Genomic DNA, 26,394 nt, shown 5'->3' on the forward strand with positions numbered 1-26,394 from the left:
TCAATAAGGTCGCCTCTCATTCTTCGGAACTCCAATGAGTAGAGTCCCAATCTACTCAACCTCTCATCATACATCAACCCACCCATCCCCGGAATTAACCTAGTGAACCTTCTCTGCACTGCCTCGAGAGCCAGTGTGTCCTTTCTTAAATATGGACACCAGAACTGCACGCAGTACTCCAGGTGTGGTCTCACCATGTCTGTATGCTTTTATGCACTGATTGGCTGATTAGATATTTGCAAAAATGAGCAGCTGTATGGATGTACCAAATAAAGTTGTCACTGAGTTTATATACTTAAACTGATAGTGTTCAAGCTATCTTTCTATTTCTCCCTTGAAAAAATTGTTTTTGTATATTGTTCAACAGTCTGAAATATAGGAACATGCTCCTTTGATGTGCTGTTGTATTAGTTGGCTTTACTGGTGTATTCCTCTTCTACAGCTTTATAGATGTCTCCTTTGAAATGTAATGTGTGGTACAGGCTTTGTACAATTAGAAAAGCTTTCCAGAATTCCCAGCACCTCTTAAACTTTCAACATATATCCTTCATACGTCCTGATGAAGGGTCTTGACCCGAAACATTGACTCTTTATTTCTCTCCATCGATGCTGCCTGACTTACTGAGTTCCTTCAGCACCTTGTGTCTGTGTGTGTTTGACCTATAGGTATTGATGCTTCTGCAATTTATCTAGAGCCTTTGTTCTAGATTAAAAACGCCAATAAAATGGATTTAGTTCATCTTCAAAGCAGCATGTGTTCAAAGCAACGTTGTAGAGTTTATTCTTTTAGTGGGCTGACCAATTGATGAGTCATTAGCTTAATCCTTCAGTTACAATTAAACAAAATGAAGAACACGATATGGGAACACAAATGCTGTACAGTCGGCCCTCCTTATCCGCGAGTTCCGCACGCGCGAATTCAACCAACCGCGAATCGAGAAAACCCGGAAGTGCTCTTCCAGCACTTGTTGTTCGAGCATGTACAGTCTTTTTTTCTTGTCATTATCCCCTGAACAATGCAGTATAACAACCATTTTACTTAGCATTTACATTGTATTAGGTATTATAAGTAATCTAGAGATGATTTAAAGTATACGGGAGGATGTGCGTAGGTTTCCGTGGATCGGGATAGAAAAAAATCGGAAGTTCTCTTACTATGTAAATCAGAACAGGTACATCTGGTATTATATAGTGTCAGTTAGTTCAACATTTGTCTTAGTATATAGTATATATTTTACCTTTCTATGCATATAAAACACTTAAGAACGTATGTTTCAGCGCCGGGCTAGGGAAGTTCCCGAGTTCGATCCAGTGACAGACCACTTCCGAGTCTGCTGTCCATCCGTGCTGGGTTGATGTGGAGGATCAAAACCCCAAAACCCAATAATTAAACCACTATGTTGCTTAGTAATAATTGTAGCTTTCATCGTGGCAGGGCCTTTCTCACTTTATCCTTTAAAATTGTTCCGATCGTTGACCGACTGTGGCCTAACGCTTTTCCAATGACCGATAGTGTTTCGCCACTTTCTGATCGCTTTATTATTTCCACTTTATTTTCAATCGTGTTTATTTTCGTGAACAGAAACACTGTGGATTCAGAGCTCCGCTGGCGGGTCCTAAAGACCACCACACTGAGACAGGTTAAATAAGGTCTGGGGTTCCACTGGGTCCTAAGATCCACCGCATTGAGACAGGTTGAATAAGGGACTTGAGCATCCGCGATTTTTGGTATCCGCGAGGGGTCCTGGAACCAATCCCTCGCAGATGAGGAGGGCCGACTATACTCTTATCATAATACAGACAAAATGTAGGAGGAACTCAGGCAAGGTTAGGCAGCATCTATTGAAAAGAATAAGAGTTGACTCTTAATTCGTCTCCTTAGAGTCTTGGCCCAGTGTTGACTCTTCATAGTTGCTGCCTGATCTGCTGAGTTCCTCCATCATTTTCTGTGTGTTGCTCTGGATTTCCAGCATTTGCAGAATCTCTTGTGATTATACTGTACTCTATCAGCAGGGGTCAGTATTGGCTTTTGAAATGAAGATAAAGATCGGCTTCATTTGTCACGTACATGCAAACACACAGTGAAATGCATCATTGCTTGCAATATGCTGGGGACAGCCCACAAGTGTCTCCACACTTCCAGCGCCAAGGTAGCATGCCCTCAACTCACTAACCCTAAAAGGAATTCAAACTATACAAAAGATCAGTTGACAAAATATACGGTTTGGCTTTGCCAAGAGTGGTCATCAATTGTACCAACATTACTGGGACAAGTTATTTATTCTAGTGCATTATCTAAGATACAGCTGGAAAATTACCAAAAATGAATTACATTTCAAAATTTTGGCCACTCTCCTCTCCTGGCAATTCCTCGTTCTTCAGCACCACCCAATAGGCTTCACCTATTACCTTCTAGCTTGTACCTCTCACCTACCTTGTAAAGGCTTCTTTTCCTGTTCCTTTCCAGTTCTGATTAAGGGTCTCAGCCTGAAATGTCGACTGTTTGTTCCTCTTCATAGATGTTGCCTGACCTGCTGAGTTCTGTCAGCATTCTGTGCGTGTTACCCTGAGAATTTTGGCATTAGAATTTATTTTCTGTCCCATCAGATTTTAGATTTGCTGATTCTAGATCTCAGAGATATTGTGATTAGAGTTGGATTTGCCTTCATACTGCATATTACTTCAGGGTAATTTTGCTTTTTTTTGTATCAAAGATTCAAAAGAATTTGAAGTACATTTATCATCAAAGTATCATCTTCAGTATCAACCTGAAGATTTGTCTTCCTCACAGATAGCCACAAAACAAAGACCATGGAACCCATTCAAAGAAAACATGGAAAAATACACAAATCATGCAAATAGAAATCAAACCACAGAGTCTTTGAAACAGTGTAAGAATGTTCAGTTTAGTTCAGGTCAATTAAATTTAGCACTCTATTGTTTGTTCACTGCAGGTTGCAGTGCCACTCCACCCCGATCAAAGTTGCATGTTCAAAATCAAAAATTCAGGACCAAACTACAGTACTTCTCTGTTCCTTTTGCTTTTGCAATTAAAGTAGGAACATTGAGCAATTCTGCATTTGGGAGTGCATGTGCGGAACTTTGATTGATTCTGTTTAACACACACAAAATGCTGGAGGAACTCAGCAGGTCAGGCGGCATCTACGGAGAGGATTTCCCAGCAGCCACCCATTTCAATTCCATAAGACATAGGAGCAGAATTAGGCCATTCGGCCCATCCAGTCTGCTCCACCATTCAATCGTGGCTGATTCTTTTATTTATCTCCTCCTCAACCCCAGTTCCCAGTCTTTTCCCCATAACCTTTGATGTCATTCCCAATCAAAAACCTATCAAGTCTGCGTTAAATACACCAAGCAACCTGGCCTCCACAGCTGCATGTGGCAACAAATTCCACAAATTCACCACCCTTTGGCTAAAGAAATTTCTCCGCATCTCTGTTTTGAAAGGATGCCCCTCTATCCTGAGGCTGTGCCCTCTTGTCCTATTCTCTCCCACAGTGGGAAACATCCTTTCCACATCTACTCTGTCTAGGCCTTTCAACATTTGAAAGGTTTTACTGAGATCCTTCTGACCCAGAGCCATCAAACATTCCTCCTATGATAACCCTTTCATTCCAGGAATCATCGTTGTGAACCTCCTCTGGACCCTTTTCAATGCCAGCACATCTTTTCTAAGATAAGGGTATCAAAACTGTTCACAATATTCAAGCTGAGGCCACACCAGTGCCTTATAAAGCTTCAGCATCACAGCCTTCCAATTCCATTCCCTTTCCTATTCTGACATATCAGGGCATGGCCTCCACTGCAGCAATGAGGCCACTCTTAGACTGAAGGAGCCAATACCTCATGTTCCATTTGGGTAGCCTCCAACTTGATGGCATCAGTATCGATTTCTTCAGCTTCCAGTATTTCACCTCCTTCTTTTTCCATTCCCCAGTCTGGCTCTCCTTTTATCCCCTTTTCTCACCTCAGAATCAGATCTAATATTACTGGCATATGTCATTAAATTTGTATATGAAATTGTTAAATAAATCATGCACAGTCAGTAGTGTGGTAGTCTCATGGGTTTAGTCTCCATTCAAGAATCTGATGGCAGAGGGGAAGAAGCTGTCCCTGGATTGTTGTGTGTGTGTCTTCAGGCTCCTCTACTTCATCCTTGATGGTAGCAATGAGAAGAGGGCATGTCCTGGGTGATGGGGGTCACTAATGATGGATGCTGCCTTTTTGAAGCATCGCTCCTTGAATATGTCCTGGACACCATGGAGGCTAGTGCTCATAATGAAACTGACTGCACCCACAACTTTCTGCAGCTTCGTTCGATCCGTGTAGTTGCCCCCGCCTCCCAGCATACCAGGCAGTGATGCAGCCAGAATGTTCTCCGTGCTACATTTATTCTGCCCATCACCTCACTCTGGTGCCTGTCCTTTCATTTCTCCCATAGTCCACTCTCCTCTCCTATAATATTCCTTCTTCTTTAGCCCTTTGGCTCTTGCGCCTATCCCCTCGCAGCTTCTTAGTTCACCCCTCCCCCAAACGCCAACCTTCCCCCTCACCTGGTCTCATATATCACCACCTTACTTGTACTGCTTCCCTTCCTCCCTTCTTAATCTGGCTTCCTCCTCCCTTCCTTTCCAGTCCTGATGAAGGGTTTCGGCCTGAAACGTTGACTATAGATTGTGTCAACTTACTAAGTTCCTCCAGCATTTTGTGTGTTGCTTTGGATTTCTAGCATCTGCAGTATCTCTTGTGCATGTGTGTTTTATTGATTCTGTTTGTTTGGTTGGTTTACAGGCAAAAGTGGCTTTGGAGAAGGGTGAGGTGCCTGTTGGGTGTCTGATGGTTTACCACGATGAGATATTGGGACAAGGGAAGAATGAGGTCAATGAAACTAAAAATGTAAGTTAATTCAATATTCAGGATTGTTTAATGTCATTTCCAGTACACAAATGTAAAGGAGAATGAAATAATTATTTTCTTGATCTGATGCAGCACAAAAAACAAAGACACTAAGATAAAGAACACAACAATAAAAAGCACAATAAGTATAAATATGTAAGATAGCTTATATACATAGATTGATTGTATGCCCATAAAGCGATGTTAGGCACAAGAGTGTCTGTGAAACTGACAGAAAATGATAAAGTAGTCGTGGTGGGAGTGTGTTGAGGTGGGTTAGTGGGTGGAGGTGTTGATCAGTCTTACCGCTTGAGGAAAGTAACTGTTTTTGAGCCTGGTGGTCCTGGTGTGGATGCTATGTAGCCTCCTCCCTGATGAGAGTGGGACATACGGTCCAAGAGTAGGGTGGATGGGATCCTTCATGATGTTGCTGGCTTTTTCTGGTTCCTTTCTCTATAGATGTCCTTGATGACGGGTAAGCTGGTGCCAGTTCTGCATTGGGCACTTCTGACAACCCGTTGAAGAGCCCTCCTGTCTGCTACACTGCAGTTTCCAGACCATGAAGGAGGCTCTCTTTTGCACATCTTTGGAAGGACGTGATTGTCGATGCACGTAGCCCAGCTCTCTTCAGCTCCTCAGAAAGAGAGGCATGGCTGTGCTTTCTCGGTTGTGTATTATGTGTTCCGGCACCAGGAGAGGTTGTGTGAGATGTGCACTCCCAGGAGTTTAAAACTGCTCACAGTTTCCACTGCTGTGCTTCCAATGTATAGAGGGGTGTGAATCGTGCAAGTTCTCCTGACGTTGATAAGCATTTCCTTTGTCTTGTTGACATTGAGGAGAGGTTATTTCCCTGGCATCAGGCCTCGAGATCTACCATCTCCTCTCTGTAGGCAGTCACATTGTTGTTGTTGATGAGCCCCACCACTGTTGTGTCATTGGCGAAAGTGACAATGTGATTACTCGGCTGTTTGGCCAGGCAGTTATATGTGAGCAGAGTGTACTACAGTGGGATCAGCACACAGCCCTGGGGAGGGGCACATGTGCTGAGGATGATGGGGATGGAAGAGCAGTATGTGGTGTGCAAAACAGCACAGCGGAACACCCTGAGGATGATTATTACTTTGCTCATCAGAATCAGAAATTGGGTTTAATCGCTCTAACTTGTATGACGTGAAGCCAAATGTAGGACGAGCTTAGATGAGCACCTTTGTCAGCATGGGCGAGTTGGGCTGAAGGGCCTTTTTCCATACTGTACGACTCTTGTCTCCAGACTTAAGAAATGGTGTCTTACTGCAGCAGTCTGGTGCAAAGGCATAAAAAATGCTATAAATTGAAAAATAAATAGAGTAATAAAATGAAAAGTGAGGCTGCGCTCATGGACTGTTTAGAAGTCTAATGAAGGAGGGGAAGAAACTGTCCCTAAATTATTGAGCGTGCTTCTTCAAGCTCCTGTACCTCCTCAATTGTAGTAACGAGATGGGATGTTCTGGATGGAGTGGGTCCTTAACGATGGATGCCACCTTCTGAGGCACCACTCTGGAAGGTGTCCTCGATGGTAGGGAGGGTTGTGCCTGTGATCGAGCTGGCTGAGTCTACAACCCTCTGCAGATTCCTGTGATCTTGTTCATCAGAGCCTTGGTACCATAATGTGATACAACCAGTTAGAATGCTCTCCACCGTACATCTGTAGAAATTTGCGACAGTCTTTGGTGACGTACCAAATTTCCTCAAGCTTCTAATGAAATATAGCCATAGTATGCCCTCTTCATAATTGCAACTCCATGGTGGGCCTAGGATAGACCTTCCAAGATATTGACACCCAGGAGTAGGAAGCTGACCCTCTGTGGACTGGTGTGTGTTTCCTCGATTTCCTCTTCCTGAAGTCCTTGGCCTTACGGATGTTGTGTGGAAGGTTGTTGCGACACCAGTCAACTGCGCTCCAAATGTTAAAAGTCTTTGGGGTTACTTGGAGAGGTGCTAATCTAAGCCTGCAGTCACTGGCAACTCTACACAGGGTTTGGGAAAACAAGGAGCCATGCGCAAATCATATCAACACTCTGAAGTGAAACGCACAGATAGAGTGGATGTTTCCTGTAGTAGGGGAGTCTAGGACCAAAGGGCACTGCCTCAGAATACAAGAACACCCCTTTAGGACAGAGATGAGGAAGAATTTCTTTTGCCAAAGGGTGGTGAACCAGTGGAATTCAGTGCCACAGAGAGCCTTGCAGGCCAAATCATTGGGTATATTTAAGATGGAGTCTGGTAGGTTCTTGATTAGTAATAGCATCATAGGTTACAGGGAGAAGGCACAAGAATGGAGTTGAAGGATAATAAATCAGCCAAGGTCATATGGCAGCAGCACGCTCAATGAGCCGAATGGCGTAAAAGTGCCCCCGTCTCAACTAAAGTCTGTTCATCGATCGGCCCATGTTCACTAACCAATTGTGGTCCACTGTTAGGTGAAACCTTGGTTTTAAAACATCTCATTCTTGTTTCAGTACCTTCTGTGACCTTACACCTGTCTATCTCTACAATCTTACCCAGCTCAATCACAAATAAATACCTCCACTCCTCCAAGTGTGAACTCTTAATCTTTCCTGAATTGAATTCCCATCGGAAGCATGTGCTTTCAAATGTCAACAACCCAAGTCAAAATGTCAAAATCTATCCACCCCTTTTCATTACATTAACCTCTTTGAGTAAGCTTTTGTTCACTTGCTCTAATTCCTGTGGATTTTTTTCCATTCCCAGAGGGGTGGAGGTGAAGTCATTGAATGTTGTTATTTTATCTCCTAATGTGGCTGGATTTTGACACCTTTTACCCTATTAAAGGTGCTTACAAATATAAGTTGCTATTGAAAAGCTGCATTGACAAGACCCAGCTGATAGTGTAACCACCAATGCTTGTAAAGGTTAACAGGAAATTTGTAATAGCGCAGAGGAACGGAAGTCATCTGATGCCAAGGTTGGGTTTCAGAAATCTGTAGATTATTAAATAAAGGAAAGATTAAGGTGCATCAGAGACTTAAGAGATGACGCATACTAAGATGAGGAGTAAGAGAAAACTTTTGGAAGGTGGGTTGGGAGAAGAATGATGATGTGGGGAGAATATTTCCTATGGTGAGCGAATCCAGGACCAGAGGGCATGGCCTCGGAATGGAGGGATGGCCATTTAGAACTGAGGAGGAATTTGATAAGCCAGAGGGTGGTGAATCTGTGGAATCCATTGCCAGAGGCTGTGGAGGCTAAGTCATTAGGTATACTTAAAGTGGAGGTTGATAAGTTCTTGATTAGTCAGGGCATCAAGGTTTATGGGAAGAAGGCAGGAGAATAAGGCTGAGAGGATAATAAATTAGCCATGATTGAATGGCAGAGCAGACGATAGGCCAAATGGCTAAATGCTGCTCCAATGTCTTATGGTTTAAGACGGAACGTCCTGGTTGAGTGAGGTCTTTGATTATATTGGCTGCTTCACAGAGGCAGCAAGATTAAGTAAGCGGATCCAGCTTATGCATTGAATAACTTGTTGCAGAATGTCTCCAACGTGCTCTTGTCACCAGAGCTGGTCAGTGACTTCAGGAAGGTGGGTCATTGCATGTGCCCCTGTCTGCATCAACAGTGCTGAGGCTAAGGAAGTTGAAAGCATCAAGTTCCAAGACCCCACCCATCCTGGACCTTCTCTCTTCTCCCCTCTCCTACCATGCAGAAGATACATATGCCTGAAAGGACGCACCACCAAGCTGAAGGACAGCTGTTATCAGACTCTTGAACAGACCTCTTGTACAATAAGATGGACTCTTCACCTCACAGTCTACCTGGTTATAATCTTGTACCTTATTGTTTACCTGCACTGCACTTTCTGTGTGGCTGTTGAACTTTATCCTGCATTGTTATTGTTTTACCTCATACTAGTACGATGTACTGTCTAATGATCTGCTATGTATAAACAGTATGCCAGACAAACTTTTCACTGTATCTTGGTACATGTCACAATAGTAAATCAAAACCAATGCCTCTACTTCCTCACGAGGCTAAAGAAATTTGACATGTCCCCATCAACACTCTCAAATTTTTAAGTTATCGAAGCACCATAGAAAGCATCCTATCTGGTGCATAATGGCTCGGTATGACAACTGTTCTAAACGTAACTGTAGGAAACTGCAGGAAGCTGTAAACTTAGCTCAGCACGTCACAAAAACCAGCCTACCTTCTATGGTGTTTGAATGTACAGCACTGCCTCAGTAAAACAGGCAGATTAGCCAAAGACCCACCCATCCCGGGCATTCGCTCTTCTCCCATCTCCCATTGGGCAGAAGATACAAAAGTCTGAAAGCATATACCATCAAGCTCAAAGACAGCTTCTCCTTGCTGTTATAAGACTATTAAATGGTTGCTTAATACAATAAGATGGACTCTTGAACTCACAATCCACCTTGTTATGATCTTGCACCTATTGGTTACCTGTTCTGTACTTTCTCCAACACTCTATTCTGCATTCCTTTTGTTCTACCTCAATGCACTGTGTAATGATTTGATCTGTATGAACAGTATGCAAGACAAGCTTTCCACTGTATCTCGGTAATAAACCTATTCCAATTCTATTTTAATAACTAATCTACCTAGGTTTCTGATCATTGGTGACCACTCCTCAGTGATTGCCCTGCCTTTGAATACAAGAATAGCTGGTTAGATATTCTGGTCAGCACTGATCGATGACTGACACTTTTGTGGCTTAAACGTTCTGTGCCACTTTACCCATGTCAACATATTTGAGGTTTTGCTTCATGCAGGCAGGGACTGCCACACTTTTGTCCACTTTGGTTTCAAATGCTTTATGCTGATGATGCTAGTGTCTAGTTCTACATTGGTCCCCATTTCCCAAGTTCCTTACTCACTCCCTAATGTCCTCGAGGCCGCTCTGCATCCACTTTAGACCATAAGGCATGGGAGTAGAATCAGGCCGTTTGGCCTGTCGAGTGTGCTTTGCCATTTCATCATGGCTGGTTTATTTTCCCTCTCAATCTTATTTTCTTGTCTTCTCCCCATAACCTTCGACACCTTGACTGATCAATAACCTGTCAAACTCTACTTTAAATATACTCAACGACTTGGCCTTTACAGCTGTCTGTGGCATTAAATTCCACAGATTCACTGCCCTCTGGCTAAGGAAATTTCTCCTCGCCTCCGTGATAAGGGGATTCTGGGTGAACAACGTGGTCTTTGGGGTAACTGCAAGTCTGTGTCCTTACTGTTACTTTGCTCACTCTTGAGCGCCTGGTGGCAGGCGTCGATGCTTTTATTTTGCCGGTGGGGGGAGGGGGGATTGTTGCTTGCTGCCACTTGCTGCGTGGGAGGGAAGGGAGCTGGGGGTAATTTGGGGTTCTGTCATTTAACTGTTGTTCATTCTTTGGGGCACTCCTCTGTTTTTGTGGATGGTTGCGAAGAAAAAGCATTTCAAGATGTATATTGCATACATTTCTCTGACATTAAATGTCCCTTTGAAACCCTTTAAAGCCTTCTATTCAGAGTCTGTGCCCTTTAGACCTTGACTCTCCCACTGTTGGAAACATCCTCTTGTCCACTCTGTCTAGGCCTTTCTATATTCAGTAGGTTTCATGATTACCCCTCATTCGTCTAAAGTCCAAAGAGTAGAAGCCCAGAGCCATCAAATGTTCCTCATATAGTGACCCTTTAATTCCCCCACTCTTTCTTGTGAATGTCCTCTGGACTCTTTCAAATGTCAGCAAGTTCTTTCTTAGATAAGGGGCCCAAAACTGCTCACAATTACACTGACTCCAAGCCTGTCCATACATTGTCAGCACTCTATTATGAGACCCAGTCCTTGCCTCTTTCTTTTGTTTACCAAAATAAGCTTTATTCCTAATAAAGATTAATTACTAGAGTAAACTGTGCAATGCTTTTAAATTCTTACATTCATTGCCAATGCTTTCCGTACAGTTCTATTATATTCCGACTCATTAGTAGCACTGCTGCGACTTCGTAGACCCCTGTGGTAGTACGGTAGCTACAATAATGGAGGCACTTCCTCCCCAACTCACACCCTCCCTGTCCAGAAGGAGACGAACCCTAGGCTGTGGTCCTTCTCCACCAAGACTTTGTGGTGGCTGTACCAAGCTTCAGTGCGTCCCTCAGCATCTACTCCAATTAGCAGCATTCTTGCAAGGACATCTCGATGTGTTGAGGTACCAACAAGGTGTTGGCTTCTGTTACATTCGTTAAAATCGATCGGACTGCTACCTCTCATGTGACTGCCTGGGGTGGTACACTTCTACAGTCATCAAGGGGCTTCCTCTCCTTCCGTACCTTCCTGTCCAAGAACCCTATAATGTTGTCCTTTTTCACCAAGCCCTTGAAGTTGCTCCACTGAGTTTCAGTGTATCCCTTAGCATGAACTCCTGTAGCCTGGAATGGGCCTGTCAGCAGCATTCCTCCATGGACATCTCGGTGGAGGCAGGCCGATAAGTTTCCGGCAGACCAAAGGCCATCTTTCATGTTGAGTTGCTGATACTTGCCTCCTTGTGTGGATTATCAGCTCATTGACAGAGCCTTGAGAAGTTGACCTATTGCCTACCTCCCTAACATTGAGCCTTGGTGAGAGAAGGGGAAAGGAGCAAGGAAAAATCTGTAGACAATTCAAACCCATTCAAAGTGGAAGAGCCCACAGCAAGTGGTGGATACAGCACAGTCTATCATAGGAAAATCCCTCCCCACCATTGAGCACACCTACAAGGAGCAATGCCCAAGAAAGCAGCATCGAACATCAAGGACCTTCACCATCCTGCACATGTTCTTTTCTCACTGTTGACATCGGGAAGGAGGTACACGAGCCTTCAATCCCATACCACCAGGTTTAGGAGCAGTTATTACCTTTCAACCAATCAGTGTGGATAACCTCGACTCTGAACTGATTCCAAAACCTATGGAATCACTTTCAAGGACTCTACAACTCATATTCTCTGTATCATTCGTTTACTATTTATTTATTATTACTTGTCTCTTTTATTTGAAGTTAGTTGCCTTTTGCTCATCAGTTGTTTGTCGGTCTTTGTTTATGTGCAGTTTTCAACTGATTCTGTTGCATTTCTTTGTGAATACCTTTAAGTAAATGAATCTCAGGGTAGTACACGCTGACATATACATACTTTGATAATAAAGTTATTTTGAACTTTCATTAATAAGGATATGGTCGAGCACTTCTGAATCAGAATCAGGTTTAACATTGTTGGTATTTGTTGTGTTTTACAGCAGCAGTACATAGAATACATAAGACTAAAATCTATGAATTACAGTGAGAAATACTGTATATGAAATTAAATTTGTAGTGCAAAAAGAAAACAAAAGAAAAAAGGACAGGGAGGTACTGTAAATGCTTTAATGTCCATTCATAAATCTGTTGGCAGAGGGGGAAAAGCTGTACCTAAATCACTGAGCGTGTGTCTTCAGGCTTCTGCACCTTCTCCTTGATGGTAGCAGTGAGAAGAGGGCTTGTCCTGGGTGATGAGAGTCATTAATGATGGATGCCACCTTTTTGAAGCATCGCCTTTTGAAGATGTCCTTGATGCTGGGGAGGCGATGGACCTGGCTGAGCTTGCAACTTTCCAACCCTGTACAGTGGCCACTCCATTTCAGATGGTGATGCAACCAGTTAGAGTGCTCTCCATGACACATCTGTAGAACATTGGTAGTATCTGGTGACATACTAAGTCTTTTCAATCTTCTAATGAAATATAGCTGTGTTGTGCCACCTTTGTAATTGCATCATTAGGCCCAGGATAGATCTTCATAGATGTTGATGCCCAGAAACTTGAAATTTCTGACCATTTCATTGTATCATTGGCAACATCATGCTTCAACTTCTTATTCTTAAAAGAAGCAATTTGACAAGTTTGAGAGAAGGTTTATAGCAATAAAAGTGATCTTTCTGAAGTCCTTAGTCCTATATTGTACTTAATCCATGATTTATCTCTGTTCCAACAGGCTACTCGCCATGCAGAGATGGTCGCCATTGGCCATGTCTTGGAGTGGTGTCGCCAGAAAGGCATGAGGTGGCAGGAAGTGTTTAAAGAGACGGTGTTGTACGTCACTGTGGAGCCTTGCATCATGTGTGCTGCCGCCTTGCGACTGCTGAGTATCCTTTAACGGTTTTGAACTTTCACACGAGGGAAACCGGCTGAACATTCTCTGAAATGAACATTTCTATGTCAAGTAGTATTCCCTTTCTCTTCCTCCATAGAAAAAAACAAAAATTCTCAAAACTGGAAACCAGTAGTTTGTTGACATTCTGGGGAGTGTTAGCAGTTTGGAATCCAGAGAAAATCACAGATTGGGAAAATTGAGGCAAGAGATTCCATAGATGTTGGAAATCTTGAGCAACACACACAAGTTGCTGGAGGAACTCAGCAGGTCAGGCAGCGTCTATGAAGGGAAATGGACACTCAACATTTTAGTCACCTGAACTGTTGGCTGATTATGTCCCTCCATCGGTGTTGCCTGACCTGCTGAGTTCCTCCTGCGTTTTTTATGTGTTGGGGAAAATTGAGTGTGTGCCTTCAGGTTACTGGATTGCCTTCCTGATGGTAGGAATTAGAAAACAGCATGACCTGCGTGATGGGGGTTTTAATGATGGATGCCACCTTTTTGAGACGTCTCTCCTTAAAGATGTCCTGGATGTTGGGGAGATGAGTGCTCATGACGGAGTTGATTAAGTTAACAACTCTCCGTAGCTTATTTCAATCCTGTTCAGTAGCCCCGCCACACCCTCCACCCCCTTCATACCAAATGGTGATGCAGCCAGTTAGAGTGCTCTCCACGGTACAGCTGTAGAAATTTGTGTGTGTCTTTGGTGACAAACCAAATCTCCTCAAGCTCCTAATAGATAGATAGATAGATAGATAGATACTTTATTCATCCCCATGAGGAAATTCAACTTTTTTTTCCAATGTCCCATACACTTGTTGTATCAAAACTAATTACATACAATACTTAACTCAGTAAAAAATATGATATGCATCTAAATCACTATCTCAAAAAGCATAAATAATAGCTTTTAAAAAGTTCTTAAGTCCTGGCGGTTGAATTGTAAAGCCTAATGGCATTGGGGAGTATTGACCTCTTCATCCTGTCTGAGGAGCATTGCATCGATAGTAACCTGTCGCTGAAACTGCTTCTCTGTCTCTGGATGGTGCTATGTAGAGGATGTTCAGAGTTTTCCATAATTGACCGTAGCCTACTCAGCGCCCTTCGCTCAGCTACCGATGTTAAACTCTCCAGTACTTTGCCCACGACAGAGCCCGCCTTCCTTACCAGCTTATTAAGACGTGAGGCATCCCTCTTCTTAATGCTTCCTCCCCAACACGCCACCACAAAGAAGAGGGCGCTCTCCACAACTGACCTATAGAACATCTTCAGCATCTCACTACAGACATTGAATGACGCCAACCTTCTAAGGAAGTACAGTCGACTCTGTGCCTTCCTGCACAAGGCATCTGTGTTGGCAGTCCAGTCTAGCTTCTCGTCTAACTGTACTCCCAGATACTTGTAGGTCTTAACCTGCTCCACACATTCTCCATTAATGATCACTGGCTCCATATGAGGCCTAGATCTCCTAAAGTCCACCACCATCTCCTTGGTCTTGGTGATATTGAGACGCAGGTAGTTTGAGTTGCACCATATCACAAAGCCTTCTTTGTAGCTGCATCGATATGTTGGTTCCAGGTAAGGTTCTCAGAGTTCCTGTATACTCTGTTATCCCCTGTCTTCGTTTTTTGGTGACTGCTAATAGCTTCTACGACCTGATCCCTTAAATTTTCTCCATAAACCTCTAAGCCTCACATGTTCTGTTTGCACACAAGAGGTACTGCAAAATGCTGGAAATCTAGAGCAATACTCATGATGTGCTGGGAGGAGCTCAGCAGGTCAAGCAGCATCTATGGATGGGTATAGACAGTCGATGTATTGCCCTCACCTCATCCTCCCACCGCCTCACCAGGGATAGCATTCACAATGTTGTGCCGACCATGTAACCTACTCTTGACGTACAATACGCTGGAGGAACTCAGCAGGTCGGGTAATTTCCCTCTCTCTCCCTTCCCCCATCCCAGTTTCACTCTGCCTCCTCTTCTAGCTGCCTATCACCTCTCTCATGATTCTGCCTTCCTCTACTACACAGTGCTTTCCCCTTACATTTCTTCACCTTTCCTGCCTATCGCCTCCCTGCTTCCTCCCCCCCCACCTTGATCTTTCCTCTTATGGGTTTTTCACCTGGCACCTACCAGCCTTCTCCTTCCTACCGTCCCCCCACCTTCTTTATAGAGCCCCTGCCCCCTCCCTCTTCAGTTCTGATGAAGGGTTTCGGCCCGAAACGTTGACTGCTCGTTTCCACAGATGCTGCCTGACCTGTTGAGTTCCTCCAGCGTGTTGTACGTGTTGCTTTGACCACAGCATCTGCAGTGTACTTTGTGTTAACCTACTCTAGAAGCTGCCAAGAATTTCCTACTGCATAGCCCTCTATTTTCCTAAGCTCCATGTACCTATCTAAGAGTCTCTTAAAAGACCCTATTGTATCTGCCTCTACCACCATTGCTGGCAATGGATTCCACATACCTTCCACTCTCTGTGTGAAAAACTTACCTCTAACATCCCCCTTGTACCTACTTCCAAGCACCTTAAAATTATGCCCCTTCATGTCAGCCACTAAACCCCCTTGGTGAGACCCAGCGAAGATTGAGAGACCGTTTTGCCAAACACCTATGCTCCATTTGCCAGAAAAATTGGGATCACCTGGTAGTCACCCATTTCAGTTCTGCTTCCCATTCCCATTCCGACACATCAGTCCACGGCCTCCTCTACTGCCATGATGAGGGTAGACAATCAGGTTGGAGAAGCAACACCTTATTTTCCCTTTGGGCAGCCTCCAACCTGATGGCGTGAACATCAATTTCTCAAATTTCTGGTAATTAGCCCCCCCACCTCCTTTTCTTCACCATTCCCCATTCCTGTTTACCTTATCTCCTTACCCACCCATTACCTCCCTTTGGTGCTCCTCCCCCTTCCCTTTCTTCCATGGTCTTCTGTCCTCTCCTATCAGATTGCCCCTTCTCCAGGCCTTTGTCTCTTTCACCAGTCAACTTCCGAGCTCTCTACTTCACCCCCTCCTCCTCTCCCGGTTTCACCTATTGTATTTCTTCCTCCCCTTTCCCCACCTCCTAACTCTGACTCCTTCCCCCTTCATTTCCAGTCCTGATGAAGGGTCTCAGCCTGAAATGTTGACTGTTTATTCCTTTCAATGAATGCTGCCTGACCTGCTGAGTTCCTCTAGCATTTTTAGTGTGTTGCTCTGTTTCCTTTGCTAGGATACTTTATAAACCAACATTTTTGACCTCACAATCTACCTCAGTATCATTTTCCACCTTATTGTTTACCTGCACTGCACGTTCTAGACCCCATTCTGTTATTGTTCTACATTGTTCCATCTCAGAGCACTGTGTAATGATCTGATCTGTATGAACAGTTTGCAAGGCTATTTTTTTCACCGGATCTCGATACATGTGACAATAATAAACACAATTCTAATTCCAATTCTGAGCTTTTTTTTTTACCTACCCAATGGCACATATGGGGCGTGTTAAGCTATCAAAATTCAAAGTAAATTTATTATTGAAATACATGTACATCACCATACACTACCCTGATTTATTTTCTTCCGGGCATTCACAGTAGGACAACAAAATACAATAGAATCAGTGAAAAGCCACACACTAACAGATACAAGTAAACAATGTGCTGAAGAAGGCAAAATAGAAAATAAAACCAAAAATAATAAATAAATGCATATATACATCGTTTTAATAATTCTAAAAACATGAATTGTAGAGTCTTTGAAAGTCAGTCCATAGGTCAGACTATGTCTGACTTAAGCTCCAGTGAAAATCCTCGGTGTTTTTGCCAGGTAGTGTTTAAAAAAAAAGTCTTCTTTCCATTTGTCAAGCGTGACCAATACCATAAGATATTCGCTAATAAGTCCAGGAGAAGTGTTTGATGGTATAATTTATGATAAATGTGCCTCATAAATTCTAGTTATTACTGACAAGGTAATGAGCTGTTCTAGAAGTCTGGATTTTTCTTACTTCATCCCACTATTTAATTATTTCCAGTTAAGGGTTATCAAGTCATGCAAGTCTGTTACCCCCATATTATTTCATAGCCTAATAAACAACTCTGTCTGATCCTGCTCCCTCATTGCTGGCTCCAAGTGCTGGTTTTGTTTAATTTTATTTCTATATATTTTTTTACCAGATCCAAGGAACTTTAATGACTTTCAGAGTATACAATGAGCGGTTAGAGATTTGCAGCAAAAAGAAAGAATGGCAGAAATTATTAAGATTAGAAGATTTTAATTAAGAAATTAAATATATCTATACCTTTTGCCCAGAACACCTTCCTGCTCTTGAGATTTCATTATGGAGTTGTTAAATATTCTGACGTGGTGTCACTTTCTGCTGCTATTTGGAACGGAGTGGGTCTATTTATAGAGGTAAATTGCAGCATTCTGTTGGCACTCATGTGAACCACACGACAGAGCAGCCACTTGGGAGAGTGATTAAGTGGGACGCAAACCTCCTCACCCACAATTGTACTGAGCAGCAATTATCCCTGTTGCTCTGTAGCTCCTGTCGTATAGTGGAATGAATGAGACCACAGCTACTGTGTGGGGGTGGCTCGGAGGCAAATGTAAGGAGGTCTTGCAAGACGTCCAGGGGCTTGGCTTTTCTCCTTGAGGATACAGTGTTTTGCACCAAATCTTCCATCATTCATTCTTTCATAGGAGCGTAGTGCTTCACAACTCCCTGCCTCTAATTACCTATTCCTCCCACACAACATTCAAATCCAAAATGTTACCTTACCACTGCTCTCTGTTTTACCTTTTGTCTCGTCCTACTTTAGGTGGAATTCAGCAGTAGAGCATTTCCATAAATAACTTGCATTTCTACAGAATTATTGAGAACTTTTACAGAGTCATAGAGTTGTACAAGATAGTCAGTCTAACTTGTCTCTGTCAAGCAAGGTGTCTCCCTGAACAAGTCCCACTGGCCTCCATTTGGCCCACATCCCCGTCTAAACCAGGGATTCCCAATCTTCTTTTTAATGCCACCGACCAATAAGCAAGGTGTCAGTGGACCCCTGCTTCTAAACCTTCAACACTGCTCAATCCTGATGAAGGGTCTCGGCCTGAAACATTGACTTTTTATTCCTTTCCATAGATGTTGCGTGCCTCTGGAACTTTGTGCATTGCTCTGGGCTTGCAGCATCTGCAGAATCACTCGTATTTAAGACTTCTCAAGCTATTTTGCAGCCAAGTGAGTATTTTAGTGCAGCATACACGGAAGTCAGGCAGCATCTGTGAAGAGGAGTAAACAGTTGACGTTTTGGGCCGAGAGCCCTCATCGGGATTCAATGAAAGGGAGCTGAAGCCAGACTAAGAAGGTAGGGTCAGGAGGAGGAGCTTGTGCGGCAGGTGACAGGGGAGTGTGGCTGGGTGTGAAAGGATGAAATAAGCTGAGAGGTGATAGGTTTTCTTTCCTTGAAAGACATTAGACAGATGAAGTCCACGACATCTGTGAGACCCAACACAGATGAGGGCGAACAGACACAAAATGCTGGAGGAACTCAGCAGGTCAGACAGTGTCATTAGCTGATGTTTTGGGCTGAGACCCTTCAGGACTGGAAAGGAGGGGGGGAAGATGTCAGAATAAGAAGGTGGGAGTGGAAACAGTACAGCTAGAAGGTGATAGATAATGAGAAGGTGATGAGGTGATAGGTGAAATCAGGTGCAGGGGAAGGTAGGTGGTTGGGAGGTGATAGGTGGAAAGGGTAAAGGGCTGAAGAAGGAGGAATATGATAGGAGAGGAGAGTGGACCACAGGTGAATGGGAAGGAGGAGGAGGAGCACAAGAGGGAGGCAATGGGCAGGTGAGGAAAAGAGAAGAGGTAAGAGGGGAGCCAGAATAGGAAAAATAAAAAGAGAAAAGGGGACTGGGGGGGAAAAGCTACTGGGAGCTAGAGAAATCAATGTTGATGCCATCGCGTTGGGGACTGGTATGCGGTGGTGCTCCTCCAACCTGAGAGTGTCCTCAATGTAGCAGTAGGGGAAGCCATGGACTGACATGTCAGAAAGCGAGTCCAAAGTAGAATTAAAAAGGGTGGCCAACGGGAAATCCCACCTGTTGTGGCAGACGGAGTGAAGGTGCTTGACAAAGCAGTCCCCCAATCTACATCAGGTCACACCAATATCAGGGAGGCTGCATTAGCAGCACTCTTTCACTATTTCTGCTGTCCTCTCCTCTACATGCCAATCACCTCTCCTCTCCTGGATCCGCCTATCACTGTATGCTCCAACTCTTCCCCTCCACCTCTTTATAGTGTGGCGCTATTACACCGCGGGACGTTGGAGCTCTGAGTTGAGTTCCAGCGGAGTTTGTACATTCTCCCTGTGAACTACATGGATTTTCTTCGAGTATTCCGGTTTCCTCTCTCATTCCAAAGATGTACTTGTTAGTAGATTAATTGGTGATTGTAAATTGTCCTGTGATTAGGCTAGGGTTAAATCGATGAGTTGCTGGGCAGTGCAGCTCACTGGGCTGGAAAGGTCTGCACCTTTTTGAATCTCTAAGTAAACACCTATTCATCTTGGTGAGGAGTCAGAATCAGATCTATTAAAACTGCATTGTATTTGTTGTTGAAATTCATTCATTCACTTCAGTTCTACAGTGCAAGTAGGTACAACAATTGTGCATTATAAACATAAATAAATAAAGCAAAAAAGGAATAATGAGGTAGTGTTCACGGGACTGTGCACCAGTCAGAAACATGATGGGGGGGGGGGGGGGGGGGAGAAGAAGCTGTTTCTGAATTATTGAGTGCAGGTTTTCTGACGTCTAAACCTCCTCACTGATGGTAATGAGAAGAGGGCAAGTCCGAGATAGGAAGGGTCCTTAATGATGGATGCCCCCTCCATTGAAGCACTTACTCTCGTTAAGGCCGCAAGATATTGGAGCAGAATTAGGCCATTTGGCCTATTGAGTCTAGCCATTTCATCATGGCTGATTCAATTTTTCTCTCAGCCCCAATCTCCTGTCTTCTCCCCATATCCCTTCATGCCCTGACCGATCAGAATCTATCAACCTCTGCCTTAAATATACATACAGACTTGGCCACAACTCCCTGGGGCAAAGAATTCCACAGGTTCACCACTCTCTGGCTAAAGAAATTCCTCTTCATCTGCATTCTGAAAAGGCACCCCTCTATTCTGAGGTTGTGTCCTCTGGTCTTAGACTCTTCCACCATAGGAGACATCCTCTCCACATGCACTCTATCAAGGCCTTTCATGATTCGATAGGTTTCAATGAGGACAACCCTCATTCTGAATTCTAGTCAATACAGGCTCAGAGCCATCAAGCACTCTTCATATGACAAGCCTTTCAATCCTGGAATCATTTTCGTGAACCTTTGAACCCTCTCCAGTTTTAGCACATCCTTTCTAAGATAAAGGGGCCCAAAGCTGCTCACAATACTCAAAGTGAGACCTCACCAGTGTTTTATAAAGTCTCAACATTATATCATTGCTTTTATATTCTAATTCCCTTGAAATGAATGCTAACATTGCATTTGCCTTCCTCACACAGTTCAACCTGCAAATTAACCTTTAGGGAATCCTATCCTAAGTCTCTTTGCACCTCAATTTTTTTTGTATTTTCTCTCCATTTAGTAAATAGTCAACCTTTCATTTCTTCAACCAAGGTGCATGACCAGACTCTTCCCAACACTGTATTCCATCTGCCATTTCTTTGCCCATTTTCCGAGTTTGTCCAAGTCCTTCTGTAGCCACTCTAATTCCTCAAAGCTAACTGCTCCTCCACCTATCTTTGTATCAACTACAAACTTTGCAACAAAGCCATCAATTCCATCATCCAAATCATTGAAATATAATGCAAAAAGAATTGGTCCCACACAGCGCCCTGTGGAACACCACTAGTCACTGGCAGCCAACCCAGAAAAGGCTCTCTTTATTCCCACTTTTTGCCTCCTACCAATCAGCCACTGCTTTATCCATGTTAGAATCTTTCCTGTAATAATGACCTTGATGGTGTGGAAGGTTGTGCCCTTGATCGAACTGGCTGAGGCTACGATCGTCTGCAGCATTTTACAATCCAGCACATTGACCCTCAATACCAAGGTATGATGCAACCTGTCAGAATGCCCTTCACTCTACATGGTTAAGTAGAGCAGCTGATATACTTTGTTCATTAGCATGGGGTGTGTGGTTAGCATAAGGCTTTCCTCCCACGGTGCAAAGACCTACGGATTAATTTTGGTAAGTTGTTGGCATGCTATGTTGGCGCTGGATGGCGAGTGACACTCACAGATTGCCCCCAACTCATCCTTGAACTGTTTGTTGTTGAAGTAAAGGATGTATTTCACAGTATGTTTCGATGTACATGTGACAAATATTGCTAATCTTCAATGGAAGAGGCAGGGAGTGGGAATCAGAAAGCTACCTGAAAGAATTGAGTAACACACACAAAATGCTGGAGGAACTCAGCAGGTCAGGCAGCATCTATGGAGAGGAATAAAGAGCCAATATATGGGGAAGGATCTCAGGCCGAAATGTCGGGTCTTTATTCCTTGCCATAGATGCTGGCTGACCTGCTGAATCCCTGCAGCATTTTGTGTGTGTTTCTCTGGATATCCGGCATCTGCAGCATCCCTAGTGTTTATGAAGGGAAGTAACTGTTCTTGAACCTGGTGATGTCGGACTTCAGGCTTCTGTACCTGAGCTGCGAGGAGGTGGCGTAGCCAAGATAGTGAGGATCGTTGATGATAGATGTTTCCTCTTCAGGCAGTGCCTCAAGCAAATACTACTGATGGTGGGAGAGATGTGCCTGTGATGTATTCGGCAGAATCCACTGCTTGCTGCAGCTTCCTACATTCCTGCACATTTAAATTCCCAAACCAGAATATGATACAAAATATCAAGAAACCTTCAACAGTTCATCAGTTGAAATTCGGTAGCTTATTCTGCTCCTAAATCTTGAGTCCTGATGAAGAGTCCCAAATCAAAACCTCCACTCTTTGTTTCTTTCCATAGATGCTACCTGACCTGCTGAGTTCCTGCTGCATTTTATGTGTGTTGGTCTGGATTCCCAGCATCTGCAGAATCTCTTGTGCTGAGGAAAGAATTGAAGAAGGCAGATGTGACGGGTTGGCTGAGCTCTTTCTGCCTTGTGTCATTCCGGGCCAGCAGCCATAACGTTTGGCATTTCCCTTTCCAGGAACCAATTAGATTATTAAAAGAAAATGCAAGGGAAGTCCAGGAGGTTGGATGGGGAAAGAGGGACTGGTAAGGGGTGGGATGGAGCTGGGTGGGTGGTTTTATTTGGAAGAAAGGCTCTTTGTTTTCCTGAACTTCATGTCAGACATTCCACTAGTGGTGTACGGCTGTCGGAATGAGCGCTTTGGAGGCTGCGGTTCAGTGCTGAATGTTCCCGCTGATAATTTACAGCGCACTGGAGCACCCTTCCAGGTAAACCTATTACAATGATCTGCATGCAACGTCTTTGCATTATAACGAGTTCCAACTAGTGCCCTGGAGGCGCATTGGGACCGTGGATCATAAGACAGGGGAGCAGAATTAGGCCATTCAGCCCACTGAGTCTGTTCCACCATTCCATCATGGCTGATTTATTATCCCTCTCAACCCCATTCTCCTGCCTTCTTCCTGTAAACTTCGACACCCTTGCTGATCAAGAACCTATTAACCTTTGCTTTAAATATATCCACTGACCTTGGCTTCCCGTAGGGAGGAATTTTGTTAGCCAGTGGAATTCATTACTACAGACGGCTGTGGAGGCCAAGGCCGAGACCCTTCAGCAGGACTAGAGAAAAAAACGATGAGAAGTCAGGTACGAAGGTGTGGGGAGAGGAGGAAGAAGTACAAGGTGATAGATGAAACTGGGAGAGGGAGTGGGGTGAAGTAAAGAGCTGGGAAGTCGATTGACGAAAGAGATAAACGGCTGGAGATGGGGGAATCCGATAGAGGACAGAAGGTCATGGAAGAAAGGGAAGGGGGAGGAGCACCAGAGGGGCAGGTAAGGTGAGAGAGGGAAATGGGAATGGGGAATGGTGAAGGAGAGGGGGTTGGCATTACTTGAGAAATTGAGTTCATGCCATCAGGTTGGAGGCTACCCAGACGGAAAGTGTTGCTCCTCCAATCTGAGTGTGGCCTCATCATAGCAGTAGAGGAGGCCTTGGACTGACATGTCGGAATGGGAATGGGAAGTAGAGTTAAAATGGGTGACCACTGGGAGATCCCGCTTTTTCTGGTGGGTGCTTAGCGAAGCAATCTCCCAATCTACATCAGGTCTCACCAATGTACAGGAAGCCACACCGGGAGCACCAGACACAGTATATGACCCCAACAGACTCACAGGTGAACTGCTGCCTCACCTGGAAGGACTGTTTGGGACCCTGAATGGCAGTGAGGGAGCAGGTATACGGGCAGATGTAGCACTTGTTCCACTTGCAAGGGTAAGTGCCAGGAGGGAGATCAGTGGGGAGGGACAAATGGACAAGGGAGTCACATAAGGAGTGATCCCTGCGGAAAACAGGAAGTGGGGGGTGGGGAGGAAAGATGTGCTTGGTTGTGGGGTTATTCCGCCATTTCCAACAGGATCCCACCAACAAGCGCATCTTCCCCGCCCCCCCCCCCCCCACTTTCTGCTTTTTGCGGGATTGCTCCCTACACAACTCCTTTGTCCATTCGTCCCTCCACAATGACCTCTCTCTTTGCACTTATCCTTGCAAGCGGAACAAGTGCGACACCTTCTCCCTCACTGCCATTCAGGGCCCCTGACTGTCCTTACAGGTGAGGCAACACTTCACCTGTGAACCTTTTGGGTCAATCACTGTATCTGGTGCTCCCGGTGTGGCCTCCTGTATATCAGTGAGACCTAACATAGATTAGGAGACTGCTTTGCCAAGACAATAGACCACCCCAAAATGCTGGAGGAACTCAGCCGGCCAGGCAGCATCTATGGAAAAGAGCAAACAGTTGACGTTTTAGGCTGAGACCCTTCATCAGGACTGGAGAAAAAAGACGAGAAGGCAGTGTAAAGGGGAGGGGAGGAAGAAGTACAAGGAAGTAGGTGATAGGTGAATCCGGGAGAGGGGCAGGGGTGAAGTAAAGAGCTGGGAAGTCATTTTGTGAAAGGAGTGAACCCTGCAGAAAGCAGAAAGTGGAGGGGGGGGAGGGAAAGATGTGATTTGTGGTGGGATCCTGTTGGAGGTGGCTGAAGTTACAGAGAGTTATGTGGTGGGTGCAGAGGCTGGTGGGTGGTAGTTGAGGACAATAGGAACCCTATCCCTGGTGGGGTGGCAGGTGGTTGGGGTTAAGGCATCCCTTTCTCCTATCGTCAACTCTCCTCTCCTATCAGACTCCTTCTTCTCCATCACTTTACCTTTCATATTTGCCTGGTTTCACCTATCACCTCACTGTCCTCTTTCCCTCCCACCATCTTTGTATTCCTTTCCTTTCCTGAAGAAGAGTTTCCATCTGAAACATCAACTGTTACTTAATTTCCACAGATGCTGCCTGACCTGCGGAGTTCCTCCAGCATTTTGTGTGTGTTGCTTTGGATTTGCAGCACCTGCAGAATTCCGTGTGTTTATTAAAAGCAAAGCAATGCCCTTTCCTCCTTCCCATCCACCCACACACACAGACAGTCGTCCCATCACAGGCCAGACCTCCTATTACACGATAGGCCTCCTATCAGAGGCCTGGCTTTCAATCACAGGGCAGGCCTCCAGTTTCCAGACTTTGGCTATCGGGCTTTGACGTCTCAATTTCTGAGTAACCTGCAAGCACTGATTGTTCATTCGTTTGGTTATTCTATGCCGTGTCATATGACATGGGAGATCATGGCCTTTCCATGACCATGATTGTTCTCGGTAAATTTTTCTACAGAAGTGGTTTGTCATTGCCTTCTTCCGGCTAGTGTCCTTACAAGCCGGGTGACCCCAGCCATTATCAGTACTTCTCAGAGATTGTCTGCCTGGCGTCAGTGGTCGCATAACCAGGACTTGTGATCTGCACCAGCTGTTCAGACGACCATCCACCACCTGCTCCCATGGCTTCACATGACCCTGATTGGGGGGCTAAGCAAGTACTACACCTTGCCCAAGGGTGACCTGCAGGCTAGCGGAGGGAAGGAATGTTTTACACCTACTTTAGTAAAGACGTATCTCCACCTTGCCATCTAACTGGTTGTGATAAAACACACAAAGTACTGGAGTAACTCAGCAGGTCAGGCAGCAGCTATGGAGAGGAATAAGCAGTTAATGTTTTGGGCCAACACATCTTTGCCAAGATGAGAAAGGAAGGAGAAAGTGGGTGAGTGGTTGAGGGGGCATGACACAAGAAGCTGGGTGGGAATAGGTGGAAAATATAAAGGGCTGTAGAAGAAGGAATCTGACAGGAGAGGCTCTGATCTTTGGTATCAACCCCTGGACTAGCTGATGGTGGGAGCCCAAACTCCAGGTTCAAAAGATCCCGGAGTGTGTTGCATCTGCAGGATCTCTTGTGTTTATTAGTTTAAAAGGATGCCTGGAAGTCATCAATGTCTTGGAAGGCCATAGGGTCTGTATCCATGCCCTATGACTCCATAACTCCTGGGAAAAATCCTGGAAAGAGTAGCTTCATGAGTAAAGATTGTTTATGTCATTGTCCAATACAAGAGTGTAAAGGAAAGCTAAATGACTGATACTCTGAATCCGATGCAGCATAAAAACACAATAAGCATAAAGAACGCAATATAAATATACAATAAATATAAAAACAATCCTATAAAACAGAATGTAAAAGTAACTTCGAGTATGGCTGTATATACAGTAATTGGCCACATTACCAGGTACCTACTGTATCATATACCTCAGACACTGCATAATGCTACTCCGCATAGCACTGTTTCATTGAAATTTTTAAAAATAACAAAAGTTAATTCTAAACAACACTTAAAACTTCTCAAGAGCGGCCGCCATTACAGTAAACATTCAATCAGCCAATGAGAGTGGATTACATACACTCTGAGCCACTCATAGCCAATCACGTATTAGTGCATGCTCTGCCTCCCCCGCGTGTGTAAAAGTCCTTGCCCCCTCGCCAATTTATTTCACCTTTTTTCACCCATAATGTCTGGAAAATGGCCTGTAGCTTCCAGTGAGGTTAGTACATCTGAGGTGTCTAGGAAAAGCACGAGCATGGATGCGAAACTGCAAGTGGTACGTTTGAAAGCTGGTGATCATCAGGTTGATGTTGGCGCCTCTTTGAAATTGGCTACATCGACGATCAAAACAATAATACAAAAATTCAGACAAGATAAAAGCTTCTGCAACAATGACCTCAAAG

The 26,394-nt window shown here is 44.4% G+C and overlaps 1 protein-coding gene across 3 annotated transcripts in view; it reads left to right on the forward strand.

The window, feature by feature from the left end:
• The window catches only part of adat2 (adenosine deaminase tRNA specific 2), a 74,017-nt gene that overhangs the window by 18,443 nt on the left and 29,180 nt on the right, over positions 1-26,394 (forward strand). For 2 of the 3 annotated variants that reach the window (XM_073050426.1, XM_073050424.1), the window contains exons 2-4: positions 4,813-4,917; positions 12,916-13,066; positions 22,409-22,515. In XM_073050426.1, coding sequence (XP_072906527.1) covers positions 4,813-4,917; positions 12,916-13,066; positions 22,409-22,515 — 363 coding nt within the window. The remainder of the gene's footprint in view (positions 1-4,812; positions 4,918-12,915; positions 13,067-22,408; positions 22,516-26,394) is intronic. The other variant, XM_073050427.1, reaches the window with a different exon arrangement.

Source organism: Hemitrygon akajei, chromosome 7 (assembly GCF_048418815.1).
Source record: "Hemitrygon akajei chromosome 7, sHemAka1.3, whole genome shotgun sequence".
NCBI lineage: Eukaryota > Metazoa > Chordata > Chondrichthyes > Myliobatiformes > Dasyatidae > Hemitrygon > Hemitrygon akajei.